This window comes from Bactrocera dorsalis, chromosome 2, assembly GCF_023373825.1.
Source record: "Bactrocera dorsalis isolate Fly_Bdor chromosome 2, ASM2337382v1, whole genome shotgun sequence".
Taxonomy (NCBI): Eukaryota; Metazoa; Arthropoda; class Insecta; order Diptera; family Tephritidae; genus Bactrocera; species Bactrocera dorsalis.
In genome coordinates this window covers 93,995,218-94,021,878 of record NC_064304.1, presented here as the reverse complement: position 1 = coordinate 94,021,878, position 26,661 = coordinate 93,995,218, and the positions used below count along the sequence as shown (strand labels likewise).

Below are 26,661 nucleotides of genomic sequence, written 5' to 3'. Positions count from 1 at the left end.
TTTATTAATTTTTGATTACCAAAAAAATACTTACATTTATGGTTGTGGTGATGCTTGTTGTGGTGGCCGGTGGAAAAAACGTCTTTGTTCGCTTCGCTCTCTAAACAGAAGTGTCCCTAGCTGATTAGCAGGATCGCTTGCTAACCGGGAATTTCAACGAAACCATTGCCAGTTGAGTGAAAGCTGTTAACCGTTGAGTGAAAGCTATCAACAGCTAACTGGCAATGGTTTGTTATACACTCACTAGGGGTGGTAAAAAGAAATTAGGCGCTGGCCTAAACATACCGGCCCCCTTGCGGTGAGCAACAAAAAATTAAATGTCCATCGACCACCGCAACGATGTACAAATTTATGGTACAATATGAGTACAGATAGTTCGTTTATTCATTATTATAATTATATATATTTTTTTTTTTACAAAAAACAATACTTATTCTAAGTGAGAATTCCAAAAAAGCACAATAGAATAAGTTAAAAAAATAAATACTAACATGGCTTAATCTAGTACCGGGCCGTACCCGAGAGCACCCAGCCGAAGATGGAGCCCTGAGCGAGGAACTGCCCAAATGTGTGTGGCATGACCTGTTGGGTCATGATGCGGGAATACACATCCGCGCCGAGCACCAAGCGTATCGGCGATGACTTATAGAAGTTTGGATCCGCCAGCTTGATGTGTGTGTATGGGGCTGCTAGGTCGGAGTCCAATGTGGTGGTCGGGCTGATGCGCATATAGCCGTTTATTGTCCTCACGTGGGTTGAGATGCGGGTATTTGTCCCGTGTCTGCCGCGCAGTACTACAAGGCAGCCGCGTTGACCGCCGATATGCGTCTGCTCCAATTTCAATTCTACTGCTAGGTCGCGCGCAATTAGCGACGTAGGGGCGCATGCGTCTATGAGCGCCCTGATTAGGTGTAGGCGTCCTCCTGCCTCGATCTTCACTACCGCCGTCGGTAAGATGGCTGTCGTTGGCAGCAAGGAATGAGCCACTCTGCCGGCTCGATTTGTTAGCCCGACCCTGAAGGAGCTAGCCCGGTGCAGCTGGAGAGACCTGGTCTCCAGTCTGGCCGGGTTGTGCGCTTGGCGACGGCGCAGACGGCGTTTGTGTCCGCGACGTTCATGTTGCAGAAGGGGGCGGAAAGTCCGGGTTTCCGTTTCCCCTCGCTGTGATGGGCGGAAAGGCCGTGTTTCCGCTCCGATTTCAAGGAGTTCTCCCTCCTCCGGTTCTGGTTGGAGAGGCCTAGTCTCCGTTCCAGGGTCTGATGCATCAATGGAGAGGGCATCATCGGAACTTACTTGTTCGCTCCATGATTGGATTTGAGGCACTGCGGGGCGGCGACGGGTATTTTCGCCGATGTGGAGCATCGTGTGGTGCTTCTCGTTGCAGCGCCGGCACCGTGCGTCGCTGGGGCAGTTCGCTGACCGGTGGTTGACCGCGAGGCAATTTATGCAATACTTCCCGATGAGTGCCTCCCGTAGGCGCTCCTCCGGTGTCTTGGCCCGGAAGGACGAGCAGAGCCGCAATGGATGCTTTCCCTTGCACAGCGTGCAAGAAAGCGGGTACCGGTTCGGGTGTAGCGCCGCGGTCTTCTTTAAGCTTCCATAGCGAGTCATCTTTCTGAAATGAATTTGTTGACGATTTTGTGTTGCTTGGAATATTATCTACAACTGATTGGGTGGCGAGAAAAAGTGCATAAATTATATTATACATATATTGCATAGTGTGTAGGCGGCCTTACGTGGTGTGAACTGCCTTACATTACCATAGTGTGTAGGCGGCCTCATGTGGTGTGACCTGCCTTACCTTACCATAGTGTTGCAAATAATAATAATAAATTAAAAAAAGTGTATCATCAAATTTATGCTAACGTTATTGTCTTATTTGTCGCATGTTTTCGACAAAGTGACCTGCCACCAACGAAAATGTAAATACAATTTGGTTTAATAAATATATTCAACTCTTACTTGTCATTAAAATACTTCTTGCTCAGTAAATTCAAGGGCAATGCATACATGTGCTGCTGTAGAAGGAAACTTTCGGTTTGCAACTTAGCTATTTGCTAGCAAAAGTTTGAGAGACAACAGTTTTAGATTCACTGTTGTAAAAAGTTTTTAAGGCGAATTAAAAACTGACGGCATGGCATCACCGTATGTCATGATTGACATTCCGCATTTTGGTTATGTGTGGGCACGTGCGCAGAAGTATTCTTGGCTACAAACGAGGAATTTTGTAAACATTTCCTCGATACAAAAAAATAACATAATTTATATATAAAAATTATGGGGGCCCTTTTTGAAAATGGCTTAAGGTTGGACAGATATAACAGTGACGATCTATTTAGTGCACTGCTACGTTATGGATTATTTCTAGGCGCAATATTTCAGCTCATCTGTATTGCGGCATCGATTTTGCTCCCTGCTGCTAGTGAAGGATCGAATGGCGAAGATGGAAACGAGGATTACAAGTACAAAGGCGAAATGGGAAATATGCGGCGATTGCACAAGTTACGCAAACAGGATAAAAAGAAGCGACGTTGATTCTATCATCGTGTACGAATATTTCTAACGTAGAACATCAACTTAGTATATGAGTACACAATGTAATTAAGGTACAAAGCAGTTAAAATCCCTATACTCGGTATGTACACTTTGACACATGCACATATTTGTATATTAACAAATTATATTACAGTAGCGTGAAAATTACATTTTCATGAATGTGCAGATAAAGAATTTCAAATATAAACATTCCCACCAACTTCTAAACATATTGTAACACTACCCGAGAGTATAAAGGCTCGTATTTAGTTAAAACTTTTCAACGGCAGCTTGTCTAAAAATTCAACTGCGGCGACAGTGTTTTAGCAACACTTGCGCCTACACGATTCCCAAATTAAACATGCGCTTATCATTCTTATTAATATCATTACACGGACAGACATTGAATTTGTTTGTGGAATGCATTCCCTTGACGGATTGTGGCGATGTGTCTGACTGTGTTCCGGAGAGTCAAAATGCTATATGTGCACTCGATCGGGAACTTGTGAGCTTTAAATATTTTGACTCCTTATGCCATCTGAAGTATGAAGAATGCCAAAATCAAAGAGAGAACGCGGTGTATTCACAAGCATACTGTGAAAATTCTGCCTTTATGTGTAGCACCTAATTGGAGTTGTGGCGAGCATATTTGAAGTTGGCTTTCTTGTAATAGTTCATAAATGGAATGAAAGGATTAATCTACTGAAAATATAAAATGATGTATGAATAGCCACAATCCAGCTGCTGCTGCATTCGTGCCAATCGCTGACTTGGCATGGTGATAACATGCTGGAAGCATCAACCACACGCCATGGCTCAAGGGATGGAAAGCTGCACGTAAGGAAGGCAATGCTGAAGGTAAGACACATATCGATGTTAGCTAGATATTGTTGCATTGTCTGGTAGCCGGGAGAAACACTGGAACAATCACATATGGCGAGGTGAAAATTCCAACATATAAGTAAATAGTCATTATAAGTGCATTAGAGTGAAATAAAGATTTCTACACAAAAGTACTGTAAGCTATACATCGTAAAAAATATTCAAATGTTATCGAGACCCAGCAAGTAAGAAAATGTTGCAACACCAGTGTATGAAAACAAAGGACATTATTTATTTAATAGTGTAATAATATATCGATAGTGAACCAATTTCAGTAATGCCCTGCAACAAGTACTCTTAAAAGTATTTAAAAGTGAACAGATATTTTGTTACATTTCTTTTCAAACAATTAACATTCAACACATTAAAAGGGCGCAAAATTAAAGAAGACTATGCAAATGCTGATTGTGAAGTATGTAATTAAAAAAAAGAAGATATTTTAACATTCTGTCCACATCCAAACTTTACACGTACATACAGTGCATATGTAATATAGTTTAAGCAAACAATTTTATCAAGACCAAGTATTAAAAGCTAATTTGTGAAAAATTAAAATCTGTTTATTTTTGTATATAAGTGTACAATTAAATAGAACAACATAAATTCGCGTAAAAATGGCAACTTCGACTAGAGTCTAGGGGTTTCTTTATTGCATATTTATTTAAATATCTTCTTTTCCTTACAGATTTGGTCATCTGTTCCAAATCCCCGCACGCAGCTAACTGCTTTTTCCGCGATATTTTGTTGTGATATGAGACGCAAGTGTTGGTTGGTGTAGCTGCAATAGCACGCCCTGTGACTATCCAGCCGAACACTGTCTCTTGCGCAAGAAGTGATCCCGGCACGTTCTTGCGTATGCCATCAAGCATAATCTGGGGATAGACGTCGCCACCGAGTATGACGTCCACGGGTTCATTGACGAAGAACCTCTTATCCGCCAACGTGAGATCTGGGAAAGCCTGCCGAGTTAGTGCGCTAATATGGCAAGTCGGCAAGTTTCCCGTTAATTTCGGCAGAACCATCATGTTCGTTGTGATCGCTATAAGTGGGTCGATTGGTGACCGCAACTCGACACAACATGCTTCCTTCACTTGCGCAGATACGGTGTTGTTGATGCCTGACACCTGGGCATTTATCCTCTTACCTGGCAAGTTGATTCTGCGCTTCAGCTTTTCTGTGATGAAAGAGCACTCTGACCCGGAGTCGATGAGTGCTCTTGCGGCATAAGTAACGCCGCGGTATTTGATGTTTATTTGCGCGGTTCCTAGTAAGACGCCTTTGTCGCTGTTAGCGAAGCACGAATGTACGACAGTTGGCTTGCCTTCCGATTTGTCAAAGTTGCGTCTCTGTTGAGCTTGCCTGGACGTAGACGGAATCTCGTCCGATGGCGTAGATGAGCCTCTTTGGCTGCTAGGCTGCACTGTCCTCAAATGTAGGAGTGTGTGATGCCTCGCGTGGCACGTGCTGCAGTTGAATGCACTGGTGCATTGCGACACTAAGTGCCCAAAGCCGAGGCAATTGATGCAACGATTGTTGCGCTTAGCGAACTTGATCCTGTCCGCTGGTGCCATGTTAAGAAACATGGGGCAAGATCTTAATTTGTGATCTGCACTTTTGCACATCAGACATGTTGATTTCTCAACGCTTACTTGGAAGGCGCCGAGTCTGTTCTGATGGCTATTATTGTGGTACGTATATTTATTTGGTGTGGGTGCACTGACAGGCTTTACAGAATTGGACGATTTCTTGGCACGTTCTATTGCCTCTAAATCACGGTATCTATCCATGAGGAAGTTGTCCAATTCCTCCCACTTTGATGTCTTTGTCTTGTTCTTTACAGACTGTTCCCACAGGGCTAATGTTGCCTGTGGCAGCCTCTTGGAACATATGCGGATTATGATTGGGTCCCAGTTCCCAATGTCCACTTTATTGGCTGTCAGGCAGGAGATGCAGCTGTTGATCTCCCGCTGTAGCCATTTTATAGAGCTTGAGCACTCCTTGTCGATTGAAGGCAAGTCGAGAAGTATGTCGACTTGGGTTTCGACAAGAATACGCTCATTCTCGTACATATCTGTCAAACCCTTCCATGCCATCGCAAAACCGTCATTGGTGAGAGGGCATTTAGACACAATAACCTTCGCCTCCCCTTGTGTCTTTTTGTTGAGGTGGTACAACTTCTCAACTGGTGACAAGCGCTTGCTCTTGATGTACACGGCCGTGAACATATCCCGGAATGTTGGCCATGAAAGGTAGTCCCCTTTGAAAACATCCGTATCGCAAGGCGGAAGGGAGTGGTTATTGTGGTCCTCAACAGATTTTTCTGTGTCTTTGGGGGTTGAGAGGATCTCAGACATATCCTTCATTGCCCCCATGCACCGTATATAGCACTGACCACCTAGCTTGAATTTTTTTTTAATAAGGGCATAGTCCTTTGAGGACATGTCTCCTTTGCTGTTGAGGTCGTCATGGGCAGCTTTCGCTTTGCTCCACATCTCTTTCAGCTCGTCTTGTTGCATCACAAGAGCGTTCTTCGAGATGTCCTTTGATGCAGCACTGAATTCGGACTCGTATTCGACAACGTAGTCCACTAGGCGCATGAAAGCTTCCATAATTTTGACAAAAAGAATTGAAATTTCAAATTTGAATTGATAGAAATATAATAATACTCAAGACTGAGCAGACTTTGGCCTAAAGATAATGGGAATTGCTTTGAAAATAATTCCCCACTATTGTAAATTTTTATTTGCGGCACACCACTGCCAACCAAACACGAAAATAGAAAAATAGAAAATTTTTTTTTGAATGTTTCAGCCGATATCGGAATATATCTGGCTGGTCAATAACAAAATTTTAACTATAGTAGCCGATATCGCAGTATATCTGGCTTTGGTACTTTATTTAATATAAATGTGAGTTGCAGCACACCGTACGTACGCAAGTATATATATGCCACACTGTATATGGATCGCCACCCAAGATACGCCAACGACAATAAATTTTTAAAGGAAAGTGTTTGAAAGTGAAAAAAGTACAGTGTCTCAGTGAAAAAGAAAAACAAAAACAAAAGATTCTTGAACAAATAGAAAAGAAACAAAAACTCAAAAAAATCAATTCCGTAAGTGAAATGTGAAAGAAAAAAATATCACCGCACAAAATCCAAAAATTAAGAAAATCGAAAATTAGTGCTGTGAGTGATATGTGAAAAGTATATTACCGCACAAAATCCGAAAAATTGAAAAAATCGAAAATTAGTGCCGTGAGTGATATGTGAAAAGATATTACCGCACAAAATCCGGTACTTAACCGTGCACTTACGGATTATTTTGTTTTTGTACTTATGCCACTGAAACACTAAAACCACTAGTCACTTTGTCACTTTTATAAACGATTTGTCACCAATAAATACGATCAAAACCAACTATTTTATTTTATTTTTTTCTTTTAAAAAAACGATTTGTAACCCAGTGATATTAAATCAATCACGTACCTGGTTTGCCTGCGTTGCTGTGAAGTGAAACAAGAATCGGTTTTAAGTCCGTTGGTGTGCAGCGCCTCGCTTGTGTTTGTGCAACAGAGATCGGTGCTTATTGTCCGCTGGTGTACAGTGCCAAAAACTGAGTATGCCTGCGTTGCTGTGAAGTGAAACAAGAATCGGTTTTAAGTCCGTTGGTGTGCAGCGCCTCGCTTGTGGTGCCAAAAACTGAGTATTGATATATTTGTTCTTATCCGGCTCGAAGGACCATGAATAATTCTCGTACGGTCGACGAATCAGTTGCGTGGTCGATGCGTCGATCGTTGAGAATATGAAAAAAATCGGGAAAACAGAATTAGTGAATAAAACCACAAAGTTTGTGTTTCATATAGCATTAAAATGTTTTCAATTTTATTTTATTAATTTTTGATTACCAAAAAAATACTTACATTTATGGTTGTGGTGATGCTTGTTGTGGTGGCCGGTGGAAAAAACGTCTTTGTTCGCTTCGCTCTCTAAACAGAAGTGTCCCTAGCTGATTAGCAGGATCGCTTGCTAACCGGGAATTTCAACGAAACCATTGCCAGTTGAGTGAAAGCTGTTAACCGTTGAGTGAAAGCTATCAACAGCTAACTGGCAATGGTTTGTTACACACTCACTAGGGGTGGTAAAAAGAAATTAGGCGCTGGCCTAAACACTGACGGAGCTTTTCGTGTTGCTCAACGTCAGTTTACACAGCCGTATTAGTTTTGCGGGGATACCAAATTCAGACATCGCGGCATAAAGGCAGCTCCTTTTCGTGCTGTCGAAAGCAGCTTTGAAATCGACGAATAGGTGGTGAGTGTCGATTCTCCTTTCACGGGTCTTTTCCAAGATTTGGCGCATGGTGAATATCTGGTCGGTTGTTGATTTACCAGGTCTGAAGCCACACTGATAAGGTCCAATCAGCTTGTTGACAGTGGGCTTTAATCTTTCACACAATACGCTCGACAGACTCTCATCCGAGGCTGTGTTTGCTTTTTCCTTAGGGGTGTTTTTTTAAGTGGCGGGTCCCAAGTCCAGCGCACAACCCTAAGTAAGGAATATTTCGCCTTCTCACTTTAGTTCGCCCTCAAACGGATGTTCTTAGGCTACCCAGAGGATACTTGGTCAAAGACCGGAAGTCGTGAGCTGCTTGAGTCATATGTAAAAAATCGTTTCTGGCCACTCCCAAGTGAATGACGATCAGAGAACTTTCCTCACTTGCGTGAACTTCTACACATGACTCCATCATGTGTCAATTAGACTATGTTTATCAGCCGTTTATATGACCCAATCCGGGTCAAATTTGATCCTAAGTGTACATACCTTTCATTCAATATTTTCAATATTTTAAGCTTTTGCTGATAAGCTGCTTTATGTATTGCTCTGTGTGAACTACTCTTAAAGTGTGTTGGATCATGTTCTCTGCATCGATACACACTTAAATACAAATGGAAATGTGATACTATTACAGATTAATGAAGGCCAACGCAACCCTTCTTTTCTCACCTTCTCGCTCAAGTTTCTCATTAAATGCTTAAAACTCGCCAATCTTCAGCCATTACAATATGTTTATTTACAATATTTATGTGTACATGTATGTAGACGCCTACATTGCCTATCACCCAGGGAGAACCGCCACGAAAATATTTGCACACAATTTCTACACTTTTCTCCCCGTAAAAAAACTCCGCCCCATGGCTTAACTGCTTATGCAGAGTGTCGGAAAACAGTTGTTGGTGTACTCATTTCACCTGACGGACTGCTTAATGGCTCGCGTGTTTCGAGCAAGTCTAGGCATTCGAAAGCATTTTCACCACTAAGTACATGTGCGTGCATATTTTGCATTAAATGCGTTAATTATATTTATTTAATATACCATATAAGGGATTTTTAATACAAATGGTTTAAACTTTTGCAATTTGCGCTTACTTACGATTATGGTGAGCAAAAGAAACTTTTAGTTGACTATTTTGCTAGTGCAAGTTGTACAGATTTTTTCTTTAAATAATATCTATATATATATTTTTTTTGTTTTTATTATTTTGTTTCACTAAATGCTATCAATACATTTTTTTATATTTTTTAGACACATTAATTTTACTTTAATATTTTTAATTCGCGTACAACACTTTAGTAATCTTTTTAATATTTGTTGATTCATTTATTAATATTTTGAAGTATGTTCAATATTCTTATTATTTATATTATTTATTTCACACTCTATTATAATTTTGTTTTCTAATATTTTTTTTTTTTAATTTTAACTAATCATTACTAAATTTAGTTCTTTATTTTTATTTTTTTTTATTTGCATCGTTGGGTGTGATAAGCTGCTTGCGTTGCTGTTGTTATTGTTAATATTTATTAAACATGTGTTTGTTGCTGTTGTAATTGGCACTTGAACTTTGCTTAACACCTTGTGGAGCCCTACTGGCTGTTGTTGATGGCCAACACATTTTTTTTCTTTTTTCCTGCTCTTTCCGCTCTTTATTTCCTGCTTCTTTTACGTGATGTGGTCTGTGCTGCGAAAAACGAAAAAAAACGCTGCCTCAAGGAGGTAAATGTAGCACCTTCACTTTACAAAGATGGCGATTTTCGCATTTGCAAACATATATTCTCAATTAATTGAATTATGATTTTATTAATTTATTTAAATTATTTCACTAGCAGGCGCGCAGTAATATCCTCTCTATGCCACGACCACATGCACACATATGTACGCACAGAATTCACACTAGTCGTTTGCAAACTTTTCATATTTGCCATTATATCTTCTTCTTCGTATCCTTATTTGATCCGTCTGCTTACATTACGATTTCCACATCATTCGTAAGCTCGCATACACATCGCACAGCATCGCGTTGCTCTTTCAACTCCGCTTTGCGGCTATCTTCGGGAAACTCACTCCCCCCTATACGTTGATTCGCTTACTACCCTGGCTTCAACTCCTACACACCTATGCACATACTCACCCAAGCGTCCAGCTGCCTTGATAATTACAAAATTTTATTTGTTTTATTGCAAATATTTGCAGAAAGCTGTCGCTGACGGCGCTGCTACTAAGCGTGTGAGAAATAAAACTCCAATACGCACAGCAGCACAGCAGCTCGACCTAATAGATGCTGAGCCGAAGAGAGATAAAGCTAGCGCTTGTTGTAGTAGAAGTGGCGTCTTCAGCCTTCCGTTTGGGATGTGTGGCCCAAAGCATACCATTGGCAGAACCAACAGATAACAGATAAAGCAGAAACACCCGCCGCGGCAGCAGCAGCAGCAAAATGGCGAGGGAGCAGCTGTGGCTGTGAGCGCATACACACAACAGCTGAAAATCGCTTGCTATCTTTAACCTTTGCTGCTTCACCCGCCGCTACTTCTGCTACTATTTCAAGGTATTTCAGACAACATTTATTACTAAAACGCATTCTACAAATGCGCAAAATTAAAAAATAAAAATTATTATTATTTTTGCACAAATTCACACGCACCGTTTACCAGCCGCAGCAATTTACACTTGTGAATAAAATTAAATAGATACCGAACCGCAGTTGCCGAGTGACAGTCCTACGTATACGCAAGCAATCCAAACACACAACTGATACTAAAAACGACTCGTTGGTGCTTTTTGCTCTGCTACCACTGTCGTCAACTGCTGCCGACTGTCGCTGCAAACGATGTGGAGCCCTGTTAACGCTGACATTGACGTCGCTGCGCCACTAACTGTCATATCTACTTAGTTTTTCTGTGCAAATACATACATACGTGTACTTGTATCGACGATTTCAATTTAACACATACATTTCGCGGCCTTAAGGGAGCAGCATTACCCGTGCCTTGCCGAAGTTCAAACGACAAGACATGCCGAACGCCCTCAGATAACATTGAAAGGCTTATTTTGTAATTCTGACTTTCCGTACACGTTACTTTTTGGGTTGCTTTTTTAATTTCTGTCTACTTTTACCGCAAAATTTTATGAAAATATAAAAATAAAAATAAAAGCTTGGGCATTTATAACAGATTTAAATTTGGTGAACCTGAAAAGACTACAATTTTGTGAGATTTTGTTCTGCAAATTGTTTTCTACGTTTTTACACTTTTTTGTTTACATGACGTTTCCATGCATGTCAACTTGTCGGCTTATGTATGCAAATATTTATTTGTTCATTTGACGTAGAAGTGCCGCCACTTAGTGTTTTAAATGCTCTCGAGAGCTTTTTAATGTCAGTTAGTTGTCCTCTGTTAATGTTATCATTTATCTAACTGAGTAACCGCGCACTTAAACATTAACACCGCCTGCAGGCTCTGTTAGGCATACTGTTAGGTTTTGTGTGGGTATGTTGTGAACATTGTTGCCATTCTGCTTGAGTGTTTTTTATGAAAATGTTTATGTATTTTAATTCGAATAAAACTTTAAATTAAATAATAAAAAAGCTCGGAGCATTTATTTTAAAATATTTTAATATCCATATGTTTTTCCTGGTATCTTTGGTCGGCAATGTATACTTTTTCTTGTCAAAAATCAGCATCTTCCATAATATAAATGTTAATAAAATTTTACGCGACATTCCGATTCAAACAGTGGTCATATGCTGCAATTGATGATTTTTTTTTCGGCTACAGAATATCTCATACCAAAAATTTGCAAAAAAAATTTAAAAATTAGACTCAATTTTATGTATATGTTGTTCTTTTGGGAAATACCTATTACTTGGTTATGGGTTATTAGTTTTAAATAACTGTTGGTTAGCAACTCTGTTGATGAGTCTGCCTAACCACCCCTATTTAAGCAAGTTCTCACGATTTTACAGTTATGAGCGGCGTATTTATATTTGTTCATGATAACATTTACTGTATATTTGTTGCATCGTTCTTAACTTCACGCTGAAGTTGTAAGAGCCAGTTTAAGTTTACTAGAAGCCAAAAAACATACACTTTATAGAGTTTTCCTAACTCTGTGCAACAGGTCGAGTTGTTTTGAAGCGTTGTTTCGTTTTTTGAAAATTTTAAAAATAGAAAAAAAAACTTACACGAAATATTTTGGAATCTTTTGCTGATACTAAACAAAAATACTGAATAGAAGACAGTCTTCTAACAAAACTGTTCAAATATGGTACTCCACAAATTTCAATTGAGATCGTTAAATCATAAAATGAGGTCGTCCAATCAAATAAGCCGGACTGCCAAACGATGATTTATATTCATACAGTCAAATAATGAGAAAAATTAGTTTATATCGCAATATATTATTTAGGTGAGATTGAGAAAGCCTAAATGTATTGATGTGGGATCTTAGCTATTTATTTTGTCGAATATTATCTTCAATTAAAAAAAGTTATTAAATGTTTGCGAGTTATATGCAAGGATAGATTAGTATAGAATATAATACATATTTCCCCGAAAGAATTCATGCTTTCTTCTACAGTGTCTAATTAGTTTATTCACTTTAATCAGCTCATATTCCCCTGAAATGGCTGCGTTAAGTAAAAACAAAAAACATATAACAAAAATATTGAATGTAGGAAATCTTACTATTGTGGCTATTCGTTATACATAAGTAACCCATAAAATGTTTTGTGCGCAAACATCAACTTAGAAGTAGCTGCGACAGTTTTCGTCTGTTAGAAAAAAATAAATTAAAATAAATACAGTTTTTTCAATTACTTACACTTTCATACCTATTCCTACATATGTAATTATAACCCTTTTCCCACAGCGAGTTTGCCACTTTCCACACTTAGTTTCATAATAAACGCAGCACTTACTTGAATAGGTGCCCTCTCCACCCCACATGCTGCTATTGCTTACAAACAGTGCCAACTTAGTGGCTATGCACAACCTTCTTTCGTGTTTGACAAGTGTGGCACTTAAAAACTGCCCAGAGGCCTGCAGTTGTATGTAAACAATATATTTTGCTGCTTCTAAATGTGGCTCACACAAAAAACTGCTTATGTGCTTATTAAATGAATTGTATATAATTTAATACACACGCACATCACACACACAGTGCATACATATATCGTACATAATAGCTTAATTTCAGCTGCAATGCCACTAGCATGTCGTGGCGTATACGTAACATTGGCAATGCAATAGAATGTAAGATTCGTAATGTTACTCATACGCACTGTGTGCCAAGATCGGCGCGTCAGTGGGCATTAAAGCACGTAGTTGGTTTTTGAATACAAGAATTTTTTAATTGAAAATTTTATTTTTAAATGCTTTTATTAATTAAAAGAGAGTGGAAATACTGTTTAATCTTGTGTAATATAATTGTATATTACATGATAGTTAATGTGTACAGACAACAACAAAAATAGTTTCGTTTTTTATTTTTACAAATCAAATAATTAACAAAATTTCACCTCCAGAAGTTTTTTCGGTAGATTAGCTTTATTCTTTATAGCGGGAACCGTTCTGGGCACGTCTATTGTCTCTCTTTTCTATAATAAAGACAAGTAAAATAAAGATTACATACGAGTTGTCAACACCATATAAAAGATTTTTTCTACCCACGTTTCCGGAAGACACAATATATCACTATTGATCACTCACATGTTACGAATAATGTTGGGATATTACTATAAAGGCACAATAGAGCTCACTATTATCCTCATTTAGTAAAATTAAAATTCAATAATTGCACTATATCAATATATTTGAGTTACCTTCGTTGTAGCAGCACTTGGCCGATTAAATGTCGCATATTTTGGTCACATGATAGCGAACGTAGCACCTAATTAAGAAGCCATCTATGCCGTACAATGGCAACTGTAGTATCGGATGAAGTGGATTTCTGTCAGATCAAAACAGGGCTATTAGCTGATGTGGAATCAACGGATATCTAAAGGCGCCTTAAGGTCTAAAAAACATACATTGAGCACTTCAAAGGAGCTGCTTATACGATTTTCATATTTTATGATTTTATTTCAATATTTCTCGCTATAATTTCGAAACATCAACAATTTTTGTGAAGTAATATGTGTGGAATAACTTAAAAATAATGTTAATACAAAAACAGATAAATAATTTAATATATGTATGTATTATAAATAAAATTAAAAACAAAACAAAAAAAGTTATACATATGTAGCTATATATAACCAAAAGATATAGATATAGAGAGGCAAGAAATGTACTTCTTCAGATGATATTACGAAATCAAGACCAGGACTTTATTTAGAAAATTCTTAAATTTTGCGAAGTGATAAAATAATCGAAAAAGGTTATTTAGCGCATTAATGCGCATACATAAATAAATTTGATAAAGAACAAAACATGGTGAAGGATAATTTAGGTGGTTAAGTGTATGCGCTCAACTTGCGATGATGCGATGTATGAATATTATAAAAAGTAATGAAAGTGGCAGCACTAATTTGGCACTGGTACGTCTAATTGTTGTTGCACTTGCTGCTGCGATAGCTCAGTTGTCGGCGCATTTTCGGTACCATTCACCAATTCTGCGACAGTTGCTTCAGCAGCATCGGTTACATCTGCAACAGTCAATTCTGCTGCCTTTGCAGCAAGTTCAGGAGTCACCGGTATTTCTGGCTCAATTGCAACAGCTGCACTAGAATCTACTTCTGTCGATATTGTCGCTGATGTTTCAATTGATTCGGCTACGACCGACTGCAAATTGCTGGTATCATCATTTTCTGTATGAATTGCATTTGTAGTGTCATTAAGTAGCTCCGTTTCGGGAGCGGGCGAGGATTCTTTGCCATTCTTATTGCTTTTCGATTTTTGTTTTTTGCGTTGACGTTTCTTATTTGTGTCCTCCGACTGTTGCTGCTTAACAGCTGATTGCGTACCTTTAGCATTAGCGTCTGAGTTTACACCGGAATTGACATTCAAAAACTTCATTTGGCTTTGTAGATTAGCGAGGGTTTGTTTTAATTCGGCACAATTTCGCGACATTATCTCCATTTTATCTTTGTCTGATGCACCACTACTTGACGGTGCGGGTGCCTGTGTTTGCATGGGCTCAGGTTCGGGTGGTAGTTGCGGCATGGCCGGACATTCAATGTTATTATCACGCAGCACTTTATACAAATGTGAACGTTCATTTTGTAATGCGCGCAATAATTTTTGTAACTGGTCTACCTGTTTGCTGCAACGCGCAGCATGTTCATCACGCTCCTTTTTCTCTGTAGCCAACTCAATAAGTATCGCATTACTCTTCTCCCATTTACTTTTCCATTCAAGTGTTTCCTTTTCTAACTTGCGTGTGTTCTTGGCCATCTGTCGAGAAGGTTGAATTTTGATAAAATAACAACATTGATAAAATTTAAAATTTTAATTACCCGTTCTAGTTCAATTTTGTATGTTGCAAATATATCATTGGATTTCTGTAATGAACTTTGAAAATCATCATATTTAGCTGTGTACAGAGTAAGCTGCTCTTTCAGCGCCGCCTCGCGTTCTGTCAATTCTTTCAGCAATTTTTGAGAGTGCACAAACTTTTCCAGCGCAATTTGCTTTTCTCTACGTTCATAATATTGTACATATATGAATATACAAACGTTAAACATTTGCGAATAAGCATACTCACTTTAGCAAAATTTCTTTTTCCATAGCCGCTTCAACTTGCACCTTATTCAATTTGGCCTGATGTAATTGTGATTCCAACTGTACTTGTTCGTTTAATTTCTCCAATTGTTGTTCACGCATATGATATTGTTCTGCCAACATTTTTAATCTACACAAAATTTATATATTAAAATTGTTATTCGAATTTTTTTTAGCTTTTGTTTTACTTTTTGGTCATTTCCAAATTATGGTCTCGCAATTTCAAATTTTCTTCATTGTTTTTAGTTAACGATTGTGTGATCTCATTCAGGGATGCTTGGAATTTTGATTGGCTTTCCTTGCGCCTTTCCTCCTCTTCACGAATTTTTTGTATGCTCTCATTTTTCACAGACTTTATTAGCTTCTGCTGCTCGCGGCAAACTTCCTGCAATTTGTCCCTAACACGACAAGGAGACGGACAAATTAATAAACGTATATATTTAATACTATTTCTACTGTCTTACCGCATCAACACACTTTTATTATATTCACGTTGTAAATTTTCCTTCTCTCGCAACACCGTCTCCAACTGCTTCTCTTGCACTTTCATCTCCTGACGCAATTTTCTAGACGCTCGTTCACTTTCTACATGCTTACGAAGAAGAATTGCAAATTTTTCCTCCGGCGTTGTGCCAGCTGCTTCTTCCTCTAACATTTTCACGATCTATTGTAATTAAAACACCAGATGCAATGAAAAGTTAAGCATTTACTATGCAAATCACCTTGGCCCCGTTAGCCGGTATGCCACCAGAAATAACTTATATCTATATCAAAATTTGTATATATTTTCGTCGACTTACCTGCTCTTCAATCTTTTGATCTTTTTGTTTCTCATCTTTGGCTTCTTTTTTGCTTCTTCCTGTAGCCTTATCCATTTTGAAATAGTGTGTAAATTTCCTAATTTTCACACACGGCACGTTTTGTTGTCGAATATTTTTAAAATTGTTTTCGGTGATTTCCTTATTAGGATAAAAATCTTCTAACATGTCAAACTACATGACAACTGGTAGGGATGCCAAGGTATTTATATTTGCATGTGCTACCTAATTATTTGTGAATAAGTTTCCTAAATTATTCAACGATTTACTTGAGAAATTTAGATAATTAACTGCTCAATCGAAATAAAAGAATTGAAAAACATTAATAAAATATGTATTATATGTATGCGATTAAATTACAAACAAATAATTTTGTATATTGTGCGTATTTAATAAACAATTTATGAATTACATATAAAATTTGATAAAAAAATAGCTATCGAATCGTTTTTATGGTTTTAATTCGTGTTTATTATTAGAAAAATAAACATATTTACATTTTCACATATTCTTTAATGACCATACATTTCTGGCAGCTCTATAATATCCAATCAGAATCCACGAACGAGTCTCGTTTGCCGAACGATTATCCGAATTACCTTCCATTTAATCAATAGGTGGTTTTTTTCATGTGACTGCGCTTGTCACACATTGAACGTCACTTGGATTTTTCTCCTTGTCTTGTGTGGAACGAAGTTAGAAAAAATTTGCAGCGTAGTTAAGAAGTGACTTCACTAAAGTTTTCTTAAAATATTACAAGTGAAAATGACTAGCCAAACGCAAGGTATCCAACAGCTGCTCGCTGCTGAAAAGAAAGCCGCCGAAAAGGTAGCAGAAGCTAGAAAACGTAAGTAAAAGAGCAATAAAAACAAGTGTTTTTCTACTTGTTACTAGTCACCCACCCCGTAACGAACAATCAAAGGGGTCATGTGATAAGCAAAAATTGAGCAAAGTAGTTGTTAACTGCTTTGAAAAGTTTATATGCCTTTCTGATGCATTAATTTTTTTTATATTTCAGGCAAGGCAAGAAGATTGAAGCAAGCCAAGGATGAGGCCACCGAAGAAATTGAGAAATATCGCCAAGAACGTGAACGTCAGTTCAAAGAATTCGAAGCCAAGGTAATTTATCATAATCAAATACATTTTTACAGTATTAAGTACCACAATTTTGTAAAATATTTTGTAAGATTTACTATTGAAATAAAAACGAAACACTTTAACTTCTTTTTAGCACATGGGCTCGCGTGAAGGTGTTGCCGCGAAAATCGATGCTGACACCCGCACTAAATTAGCCGAAATGGAGCGTTCGATTTCCACTCGCAAGGAACCTGTAATAGCAGAAGTACTACAATTTGTGTACAATATTTCTCCCGAATTGCACAAAAACTACGTACAGAACTAAATGGTCTTAGCCAGGGTGAAGGGATTGATGCCAGCTTGCATGCATTTCTTTTATTCATCGTGTACTTGTAAAGTTAATTAATGAACTAACCAAACAAACTAGCTAACTAAGCAGCATATTCCCAAAATTTCGTATACGTTCCATTTAAATTCATATTTGTGGTGCCGTTTCGCCTTTACTTAAGAAAAATTCCAGATAGCGTATCCTTTCACTGAAAGTCACTACTTAATATATAAATACAAAAGTGGGCGCAAATGCACCGAATGATTTTAAGCTAAAATATTCCAAGTATTATGCCGAAAAGTATGAAGAAAATGTATGCTATCATTGTTATCATAAAGTGTAACTAATATATAATTTGTGTTCTTGTTGTTATGCAATAGTTAAAGAAAAAAGTGTGAATATTTAAGCAATAAAAGTTCATTCATATTTTTCTTTTATGGCCTAAAAATTATCTAATTTTTAGTTTTATTTGTTTGAAAAAAAAAAAAAATTACAACCGACAGACGTGTAAAATGATCAGCTGACGGTCAGTCTAATTGGATTCACTCATGTGACCTACAAAAGTAAGAAGAGTCTCTAAAAAATAAACAAGTTTTTATTGACGAGTTGGAATCTATATACATATATTTCAATATATGCTTGTATCATTCCATATACATATGTAAACTGGTATTTTTTTTCATTTGTTTACTTTTTAAAGTTTGGAAGAACTTAGCAGTTTGCATATGCATATATCAGTTTAGAAACTATTATTCCGCCTAAAAAACCAAAAAGATTTAGTCGTTGTCTTGCAACAACAACATAAATCATTGGCGACATTGAATAAAAATGTTTTTAATTGTTAGGCATGGTTTCTTGCAAATGTTTGCCAAATTCAGAAATAAGTATTAACGATATTTCTGTAAGGATACCTCAACATTAACATCAGCATACTTATTAACCCAAAAGAGCGAATTAAAGTTTAGCAGATGTATTTTGTGTATATTATTATTATTAATATTATGCTTAATGAAATCTTAATATATATTTTTTTATACGTTCATTTGATTTGACAGTATTGCATTGTATACTGTAATACCAAATATTTAGATATCCGGTACAAGTTTTTATTTTTCAAAACAAAGTGGCAGCGCCTTACAACAGATGATTGTGCCAACACTCAAGCAAAGCAACTTTTGACATTCGTCATTCGTAATTTTGTTTATTTGTGCATCTACAAAATTTTGGTAATTTTCCTTCTTTTTAGCTATAAAAAGAAATATAACGACTGAATATCGAATTTGCGAAGACACAAAGGGAGCATTAGCAGTGCCACGCTATGAAAGCGGGTACATTTCGTAACACACAATGGGATCCTATGCTGCTCATAGCACAGATCATCTCAATGCAATCCTGTGTCTATTTTACATTGGGATTGTTGGTGTTTATTGCTAATATATTGGCCGGTGATAATTACACATTGGATAATGTTTTTGAATATCATGTATGTATGTCAGGTAATAAAGCAATAAACACATACTAATGTCTGTATTTAATGAAACGCGAACAAGGAAATACATATATCTGATGCAGGCGGACGTCTCATAATTCTAGCTTTTGTGCTAAATTCATTTATTGCTTCCTTGGCGCTTTGGTTTATTGTACGACGTGCGAAACTGTGTTTAGATTTTAGGTATGTAAAAAGTCAATCCTTTTGTAATTAATTTATTTAACGAAAAATTGCGTTTCAGTTGCACATTCCACATTCTACATTTACTTATTTGTTGGTGGTATAATTCGAATTTCCCTTCAAATATTAGTTGGTGGCTATTAAATGCCATTACAACCACGATAATGTGTATAGGTGGCGAATTCCTGTGTCTTAAATCCGAATTAAAAGAAATACCCGTTGGCTATGCAGCTCTTAATCAAAAATCTGATGTTTAAATTCCCGAGAATTTGTACGATAGCTGTGGAACGATCACGTATTAATCGTTAGGATAAAGTTAAATGTAATATTCGTGATTTATGTTTATATTTATACTTGTTCATAATAATTATATTTAATATTGTAATAAAATAAATAAATAACGATAACTACTTTTAATACCATAGTATTGCAAACTATCTTAAACTGTGGTACACAAATTATTTCTTTACCAAAGTCAAAGTCAAAAAATTAATAAAGAATTATTTAAATGAATACATTTAAATTCATAAATACAAAAGAGTTCATATAAGAACTTGATTTTGATCTTTATTTTGTAATAGCGCTTCCGACAAATGAGACAAAACGACGTGTGCAAAATATCAGATCAATATCTCGAAAATTGAGGGACTAATTCGCGTATATACAGACTGATGGACAGACATCAGAAATTCGTTCAAAAGACGCCATGGTATTTCGATAATACACATTAATTCAACTGATAACTAACGTAACTAAATATATAAAGCAAATACCTAGTTTTGCCCCGCAATAAATAAAAAAATGCTTTAATTTCATTTGCTAAAAAGTACATTTATTTAGCAAACTTGTTTAATATATGTATATTTTTATTGTATTTGTAGGTTCGTGGTAATTAACTATTTGAAATTGTTGTTGCTGATGATTCCATCTATATTTTTTTGTATCCGCTGTGTACTCTTTTTTATATAATTTTATTTTTTGTTGCAAACGCATTTTTTACGCTTTACATATATATCTTTTTTTTGTAATATGGATTTACATTTTCAACATTTTATCAGATTCGTGGTTTTAATGCAGATACATTATTTGATTGAATAATAATAAAATGAAATTGAAAAATGTATTTGTATATTTTTGAATGGGTTATTTTGCTTGTTTCGCATTTTTTTAGTTATTACAATCGAGTGAGTGCTTTCGAAAGTATTCTGTACTACGTATTTTCGTATTTCCCCCGTGGCGAATTCGATTAGGATAAGATCGAAGTAACCGCCTGTTTAACCACACCTTATTCATTATATTACCAATGCTTTCGGTTCTAACTAATGACCACGAAGTGTGTATCCACTTGTTCTACAAATCATTCATTCATGCATCCAATTCAAAAATTTAATTCGTGTCTTGTCATTCGTGCTCCTGGTTTTAAATTGATCATGTTACATATGCTAAACCTTATTTTCTTATATTGTTGTATTTATATTTGCAATTTAAAATAATTTCTTTCATTTGTTCCAATTTAGATTTTTCACAATTGTCACATTCGTTATTTTTTCCATTTTTTTTTTTGTTTCACACTTCTTTGTCCATGTGTGAAAGTTTTCAGCTGTGATTATGAAAATAGTATCGTAGAATCACATTTGGATACACTTCTGTTTTGTGGTTCGTAAATGTGTATAAAATCATTTTCGATATACATAATATGTATGTTTACATTTTGTGGTGTGGGGAGGGATGCATGTTTCTTATTCGTATGTAAATGTGTTTATGTTTTAATGTTTGCTGTTTTATAAAATTAATGATCTATACATAAATAATAGTAATTAATATATTTTATTTAAATATATTCAGAAACTTCCTTTTTTGCTTTTCTGATTCTGCTTTGCTTCGTATTTTTTATTTCTTTATGTTTTCTTTATAATGTCTTCTGTACGCATTATTGGTAATAGTGTTTTGCTCTGCACTCTCTCAATTCTAGATTTCTGTTGTTACTAATTTCATTACTTTTCATAAAATCATATTATATTTTTTAATATTTTTTCGCTTTCAGCGGATATTCGCAATCAGTTCGTTTTATTTAACTTCCCCACCAATCGGGGCCACCGGAGTTTGAGTTAGCATGCGATGATGAATAGCTACCGCCATAGGAGCCACCGCCACCGCCGCCACCTCCACCGCTATTTCCATAATAACCACCGCCAGAGCTACCGCCTGAAAAAGTAAGGGAGAAATTTAGATTTGCAATTTTATAACCAAAATAAAAGTTGGACATTCAGCACAAAATCATACATTTGTAACATATTATACGCATAAACTTAAAAATCGAAAAATTGTAGTGACTTTGCAATGTGCTTAACACTATGTAGAAACTTACCATTGCTGCGATAAGATCCGCCACCGCCTCCACCACTACGTGAACCACCACCGCCACCACTGCGTGGGCCACCACCACCTCCGCCAGACGTTTGACGGTAATCGCGAGAGCCAAAACCGCCTCCATAGCGTCCACCGCCACCGCCGCCGCCTCTTCGTCTATTACCACCGTGGGAGCGGTCTGATGAGGACATATCTTCAAGGAATACGGGGATTTCCTGTTTTGTTTCGATAAGCAACTCCAGCAAATCTCCACATATATTGCGATTCTTTTCGTTGAAAAATGATGTAGCTACACCAAGGTTACCCATACGGCCTGTACGACCGATACGATGTACGTATTCCTCGACATCAGATGGTAAGTCAAAGTTAATGACGTGCTTTACGTGGGGAATATCTAGACCACGAGCTGCCACCGCGGTGGCTACTAAGATGGGACAATCGCCGGAGCGGAAGCAGCGCAAAGCTTCCTCGCGTTCCTTTTGTGTGCGGTCGCCATGAATGCTTGTCACGGGATGATTGCATTGGTAGAGGAATTCTTCCAGTGCGTCGGCACCTTTCTTTGTCTCCACGAAAATCAGTGTAAGACTATCCTTGGAATATTCAACTCCTTCGCGTATTGACGATAATAGATCAAGCAAATAAGAACGCTTGTCTTGTTCATATACCCATAAAATGGTTTGGGTAATATTTTCAGAAGTCGAACCAACACGTCCTACAGCCAAAAATATATAGTTACTTAGAAAATCAGAAGCTAACTCTTGAATTTGTTTCGGGAAGGTAGCGGAGAACATCAAAGTTTGCCTCTGACCGGTTGGTGGCATATTCGATTGCTCGACAATGCGACGTATTTGAGGTTCGAAACCCATGTCCAACATACGATCGGCTTCATCCAATACCAAAAATCGTATGTTGTCCAAACCCACTTTGCCGCGTGTAATCATATCCTCCAGACGACCCGGCGTGGCCACAATCAGATGACAGCCGCGATCCAATTCGCGCATTTGCTCACTCGTATTATTGCCGCCATAAAGAACGGCAGGACGCATGCGTGAGCGATAAGCGAATTTCTTGGCCTCCTCAAAGATCTGTGTGGCGAGCTCGCGCGTCGGTGCCAGCACCAAGCCGAGCGGATACTGCTTGCGGCGACTGTACTGGCGATTATTTTGCGGTGGCGGGGTTATGCCATGCTCATACATCTGATTAAGAATGGGCAGCAGAAAGGCTGCTGTCTTGCCCGATCCGGTCTGTGCGCAGGCCATTAAATCGCGCCCATTTATAATGATTGGGATCGCATATTTCTGCACCGGTGTCGGTTTATCATATCTAGCCAACATCACATTATTGCGTATGATCTCGGTCAGCTGCACGTCATCAAACGATGTGATGTTAGACGGTACATTCTGGCCCGTCGCCTCCACGGGTATATCCTCGTATTTGTCAAAGTTAATACCGGTGTTACCGACACCGAAAAGCTCTTGCTCCACGCGTTCATCGCGTGGCCCCAATTTAGTGTAATCAATGTCGGCGCGCCGGTCTTCTTTCCAGCGCCCGCCATAGTTCCTTTCTCCTCCACCGCTGCTGCCGCGATCATTACGTTGTTGCCCAACGTCCTCGGGACGACGTTCTGGTTCCTGCCAACGATCGTTGCGTGGTTGTTGTGGCTGAGTTTGATCGTCGAAAGCTTCACTATTTCGATTGCTGTTGCTACCTCCGCCGCCGCCGCCTTGGCCGCGCCCTCCACGATAGCCACCGTTTTCACGTCGGTCAAATGTTCGCGTATTCTGTTGGCCACGTCCTCCGCGATTCCAATCGTCACCACCACGTTGTTGTCGTGACTCTCCGTCTCCTTAGAGAAAAAGAATATAGATAACGAAATTCACGACAATTAATTTTTATATATTTTTTTATGTACGTTCGGAAGAAATTAGCCAATTTATAAGCTTAACTTACCGTCAACACCGCTATTATTATCCTCGTATCTGTTACCACCACGACGTCCGCCGTAGCCACCACCGGAATTGTTATAACCACGACCACCACCGCCTCTACGATACTCTCCGCCGCCGCGCTGTTCTCTGCCTTCGTATTTTGTCGATGGAGCTCCTTCCTCGCGATTATCACTATTAGCGTTAGGTGCGCTATTGCCACCTCCGCGAAGATGAGGAGGAATATAAACGCCGGAATTGGATGAACTCTTCGTTGTTATGGGGCTGCTATTATTAGCTTTGCCGCCATTCAAGTCCAGACCAGCAACCTTTAAATAGTTAAATAATAATTCCCAATTAATACAATATTATAAAAGATGAATAAAAACGTGTTGGTGAGAAGTGCGTGCGGGCGGGGAGTACGCGTTGTAATATTTTGACAAGAACTTACTAACTCTCCAACCATTTTTGGTAATGCTTTTCATTATGAGATTTCGAAATTGAAAAATATATTTTTTGACGTTCAATAAAAATCGATTTCTTGCTTTATGTGGGAAGTGAAATTTTATCACTTTGCAAGTCTACCAACAAATTTAACAAAATGAATTTCATTCGAATTATATTAAACATTATTGGATAGTGAGAATTACATGTATTTAAAAATGTTTATTGTTAAATGCACGGCAAATTGTAACCTTCAAAAATACATAACAATAGTTGTATTTCTAATGCTCAAACTTTATTCGCTAAATGATAGTAACCCCTTAAAGAATATAAATTTTGAGTTCTATTTTTTTTGAAAAGTATTTCATAATAACACTGGGAATTTCATGAATTTCTAAATCAAACTAAATGCTTTAATATAAATATCACATTACAGGAGATGGACAATGTACCAAAATCGGCACCTAATAACATACATTTTATAAGTACATACATACATACATAGACATACACTTACAGACGACCCCGTGACGCATATTTTATGAGGCCACGCGCTTGTTATCAAACACCTTTGTGCTCATGTATATATAGTTTATAAAAACGAAATAAGGAAGAGAGATATTCGAGTGAAACTATTGATAGAATTAGAAAAGGAAATAGAAAAACACCGTTGCAAGGTAAGCTAAAATAAAAATTTAGCCTAATTGTTGTTGCAAAAACAACCAAAAGTTTAGTGTAAAGTTAATGCGCCAAATCGTCGAGAACCACAGAACAGCTTTCTAATTACTACCAAAATCGTTTTCTACTTAATTATACTTAATTATATATTATAATATTATATATAGCAATTAGATATAATAATAATGAACACGACGTCATATTAATAAACCGATTGACCACGTCATTCATAAAAAATAGACATTCGTTGAGTAATTCATTCATATGTATATGGAAAATACTACGGCAAGAAGAGTAAAATTAAAATGTATTTATTTTTTTGGTGATCACACATATAGCATCCCCCAACAACTACTACGTACTTATGTATTTGCTGCTATCCCCACTAACCTAACATGTATTTGTGCCAAAACACTTACTGCGCGCGAAAAAATTAGTAATAGCGAATAAATACACCGACACTATGTTTATAAAATACCTGCAACATTAATACCAGGTAGCGAAAATTTAAGATTCAATAGTAAGAGTTCTTTTGTATCGTGTACGAATGTGTAGGTGAGGTGTTCAAATCAAAATTCACAACCATGTATAACAGCGATAATGACGTTGACAATGATGCTAACAGGGCCAAAGTCGCCCGGCAACAATACGCGAGTTCATCTTCGCGCCGTACGAATGAGAGAAACAATGAAAGTTAAAGAACATATTTTTCTAGGTCCAAACCATCAAATATTATCCACACACTCAAAAAGTAATTAGTACTAATTTAATAATAAAATTTATAGAAAATAATGTTGTAAAAAAATCTTTCATATATAAATATAACCGCAGATTATGAGAAAATATAAGTTAAATTTTAGTTTAAAATTATATAGAGTTTATATGAATGATGGTACCGTAGAAACATATTCATAATACAAATCTAAAAATACCAGTTGTCTCTCACATAATTACGAGACTAAATGGTTATAATTTTTAAGCCATACAAAAACTATACATTGGTGTTGCACTTTATAAAGAAATTAGTGCACACTTATGAGAATCACCCACTACCTCTTCACTTTCAAAAATTACAAAGCCCAAAAACACACAATACAAACGCGTAGCAACAATTCCCCGGAAAGAGACACAAAAAAAAGAACAGTCAGCGAAATTTAACTCGGCTCAAATATAACCGAACGAAACGGAATGGAACAGCACAAGTCAAGCAACCGGAACAAAGCGAAAACAAAAGGTTTTACAATAAAGAAAATAATATGAGATAAGAAATATAAAGGTTGACATGGCATATAAAAAACACAAAAAGTACCAACCAATTAAAATAAGCAAGAGGAACAGATAAGCATAAATTCAAAGGAAAAAACCAAAACTATTCACAATGCCACATGAAAACGAAACGATGAAATCGCACGAGCGCATCACGAAGGGGTTGAAACGAACGGTCAGCGGTAACGAATGCGACTAGGAAAAAGAAAGGACAGCATGTGTGCATGCACAATGTTATGAAATCAATAATTTTTTAATTATGAACAAATAAAAATCTCCATTTAATATTTATAAATCACTCACTCCGCCCGCAGTATTATTCAATTAATTCAAAATAGGTATGGTAATTCAGAACTTTCACGCAACTTACCTGCTGCTCTAGACCTGTGCCATTTTGGTTAATAGCATTACTCATATTACCCTCCAATCAGTTGCTGGTTTTTTCTTTCTTTCCGTTTAGGAAAATCTCGAATACGTGCTCACTTGCTTACACTGCTTCTATTGTATATAGAAATCGAGAACAAATAAAATACTAAATTGTCTTTTCTCTATCTCTTAAGAGTCTCAGTTAAATGAAAATTACTTTTTTTTTGTCTGTGGATGTATATTCTTTT

General features: G+C 37.3%; 6 protein-coding genes across 8 annotated transcripts in view; 2 read left to right on the top strand and 4 right to left on the bottom strand.

The window, feature by feature from the left end:
- Nucleotides 1-11,098, bottom strand: part of LOC105230909 (Kv channel-interacting protein 1) — a 38,928-nt gene extending 27,830 nt beyond the window's left edge. Inside the window, exons 1-2 of one of the 3 annotated variants that reach the window (XM_049446923.1) lie at nt 10,396-11,098; nt 8,847-9,897 (exon numbers count right to left, since the gene is read on the bottom strand). The gene's annotated coding sequence lies outside the window, so the exon portion shown is untranslated. The other 2 variants (XM_049446921.1, XM_049446922.1) reach the window with 2 other exon arrangements.
- On the bottom strand, nt 462-7,039 carry LOC125776088 (uncharacterized). Its single transcript, XM_049446919.1, has 2 exons — nt 6,905-7,039; nt 462-1,615 (listed from the first exon to the last, which is right to left on the bottom strand). The coding sequence occupies exon 2, from the start codon at nt 1,609-1,611 to the stop codon at nt 502-504; it is 1,110 nt and encodes a 369-aa protein (XP_049302876.1). The 5' UTR covers nt 1,612-1,615; nt 6,905-7,039; the 3' UTR covers nt 462-501.
- Nucleotides 11,099-13,799: 2,701 nt separating the features above from the next.
- Nucleotides 13,800-16,478, bottom strand: LOC105230910 (alpha-taxilin). The gene is made up of 6 exons (XM_011211928.4): nt 16,273-16,478; nt 15,937-16,136; nt 15,661-15,870; nt 15,456-15,602; nt 15,208-15,388; nt 13,800-15,145 (listed from the first exon to the last, which is right to left on the bottom strand). The coding sequence occupies exons 1-6, from the start codon at nt 16,456-16,458 to the stop codon at nt 14,276-14,278; spliced, it is 1,794 nt and encodes a 597-aa protein (XP_011210230.2). The 5' UTR covers nt 16,459-16,478; the 3' UTR covers nt 13,800-14,275.
- Nucleotides 16,479-16,903: 425 nt separating this feature from the next.
- Nucleotides 16,904-18,151, top strand: LOC105230911 (V-type proton ATPase subunit G). Its single transcript, XM_011211929.3, has 3 exons — nt 16,904-17,137; nt 17,309-17,409; nt 17,522-18,151. Exons 1-3 carry the CDS (start codon nt 17,056-17,058, stop codon nt 17,690-17,692), a joined length of 354 nt encoding a protein of 117 aa, XP_011210231.1. The 5' UTR covers nt 16,904-17,055; the 3' UTR covers nt 17,693-18,151.
- Nucleotides 18,152-18,855: 704 nt separating this feature from the next.
- On the top strand, nt 18,856-19,781 carry LOC105230912 (protein SYS1 homolog). Its single transcript, XM_011211930.4, has 3 exons — nt 18,856-19,178; nt 19,246-19,367; nt 19,426-19,781. Exons 1-3 carry the CDS (start codon nt 19,014-19,016, stop codon nt 19,619-19,621), a joined length of 483 nt encoding a protein of 160 aa, XP_011210232.1. The 5' UTR covers nt 18,856-19,013; the 3' UTR covers nt 19,622-19,781.
- A 388-nt stretch (nt 19,782-20,169) lies between these two features.
- Nucleotides 20,170-26,661, bottom strand: LOC105230913 (ATP-dependent RNA helicase bel; the record flags this gene model as incomplete). Its single annotated transcript, XM_029552300.2, is given in 4 exon segments — nt 20,170-21,569; nt 21,733-23,580; nt 23,685-23,988; nt 26,418-26,661. Coding segments are annotated over 4 exon segments (2,331 nt in total). The 3' UTR covers nt 20,170-21,435.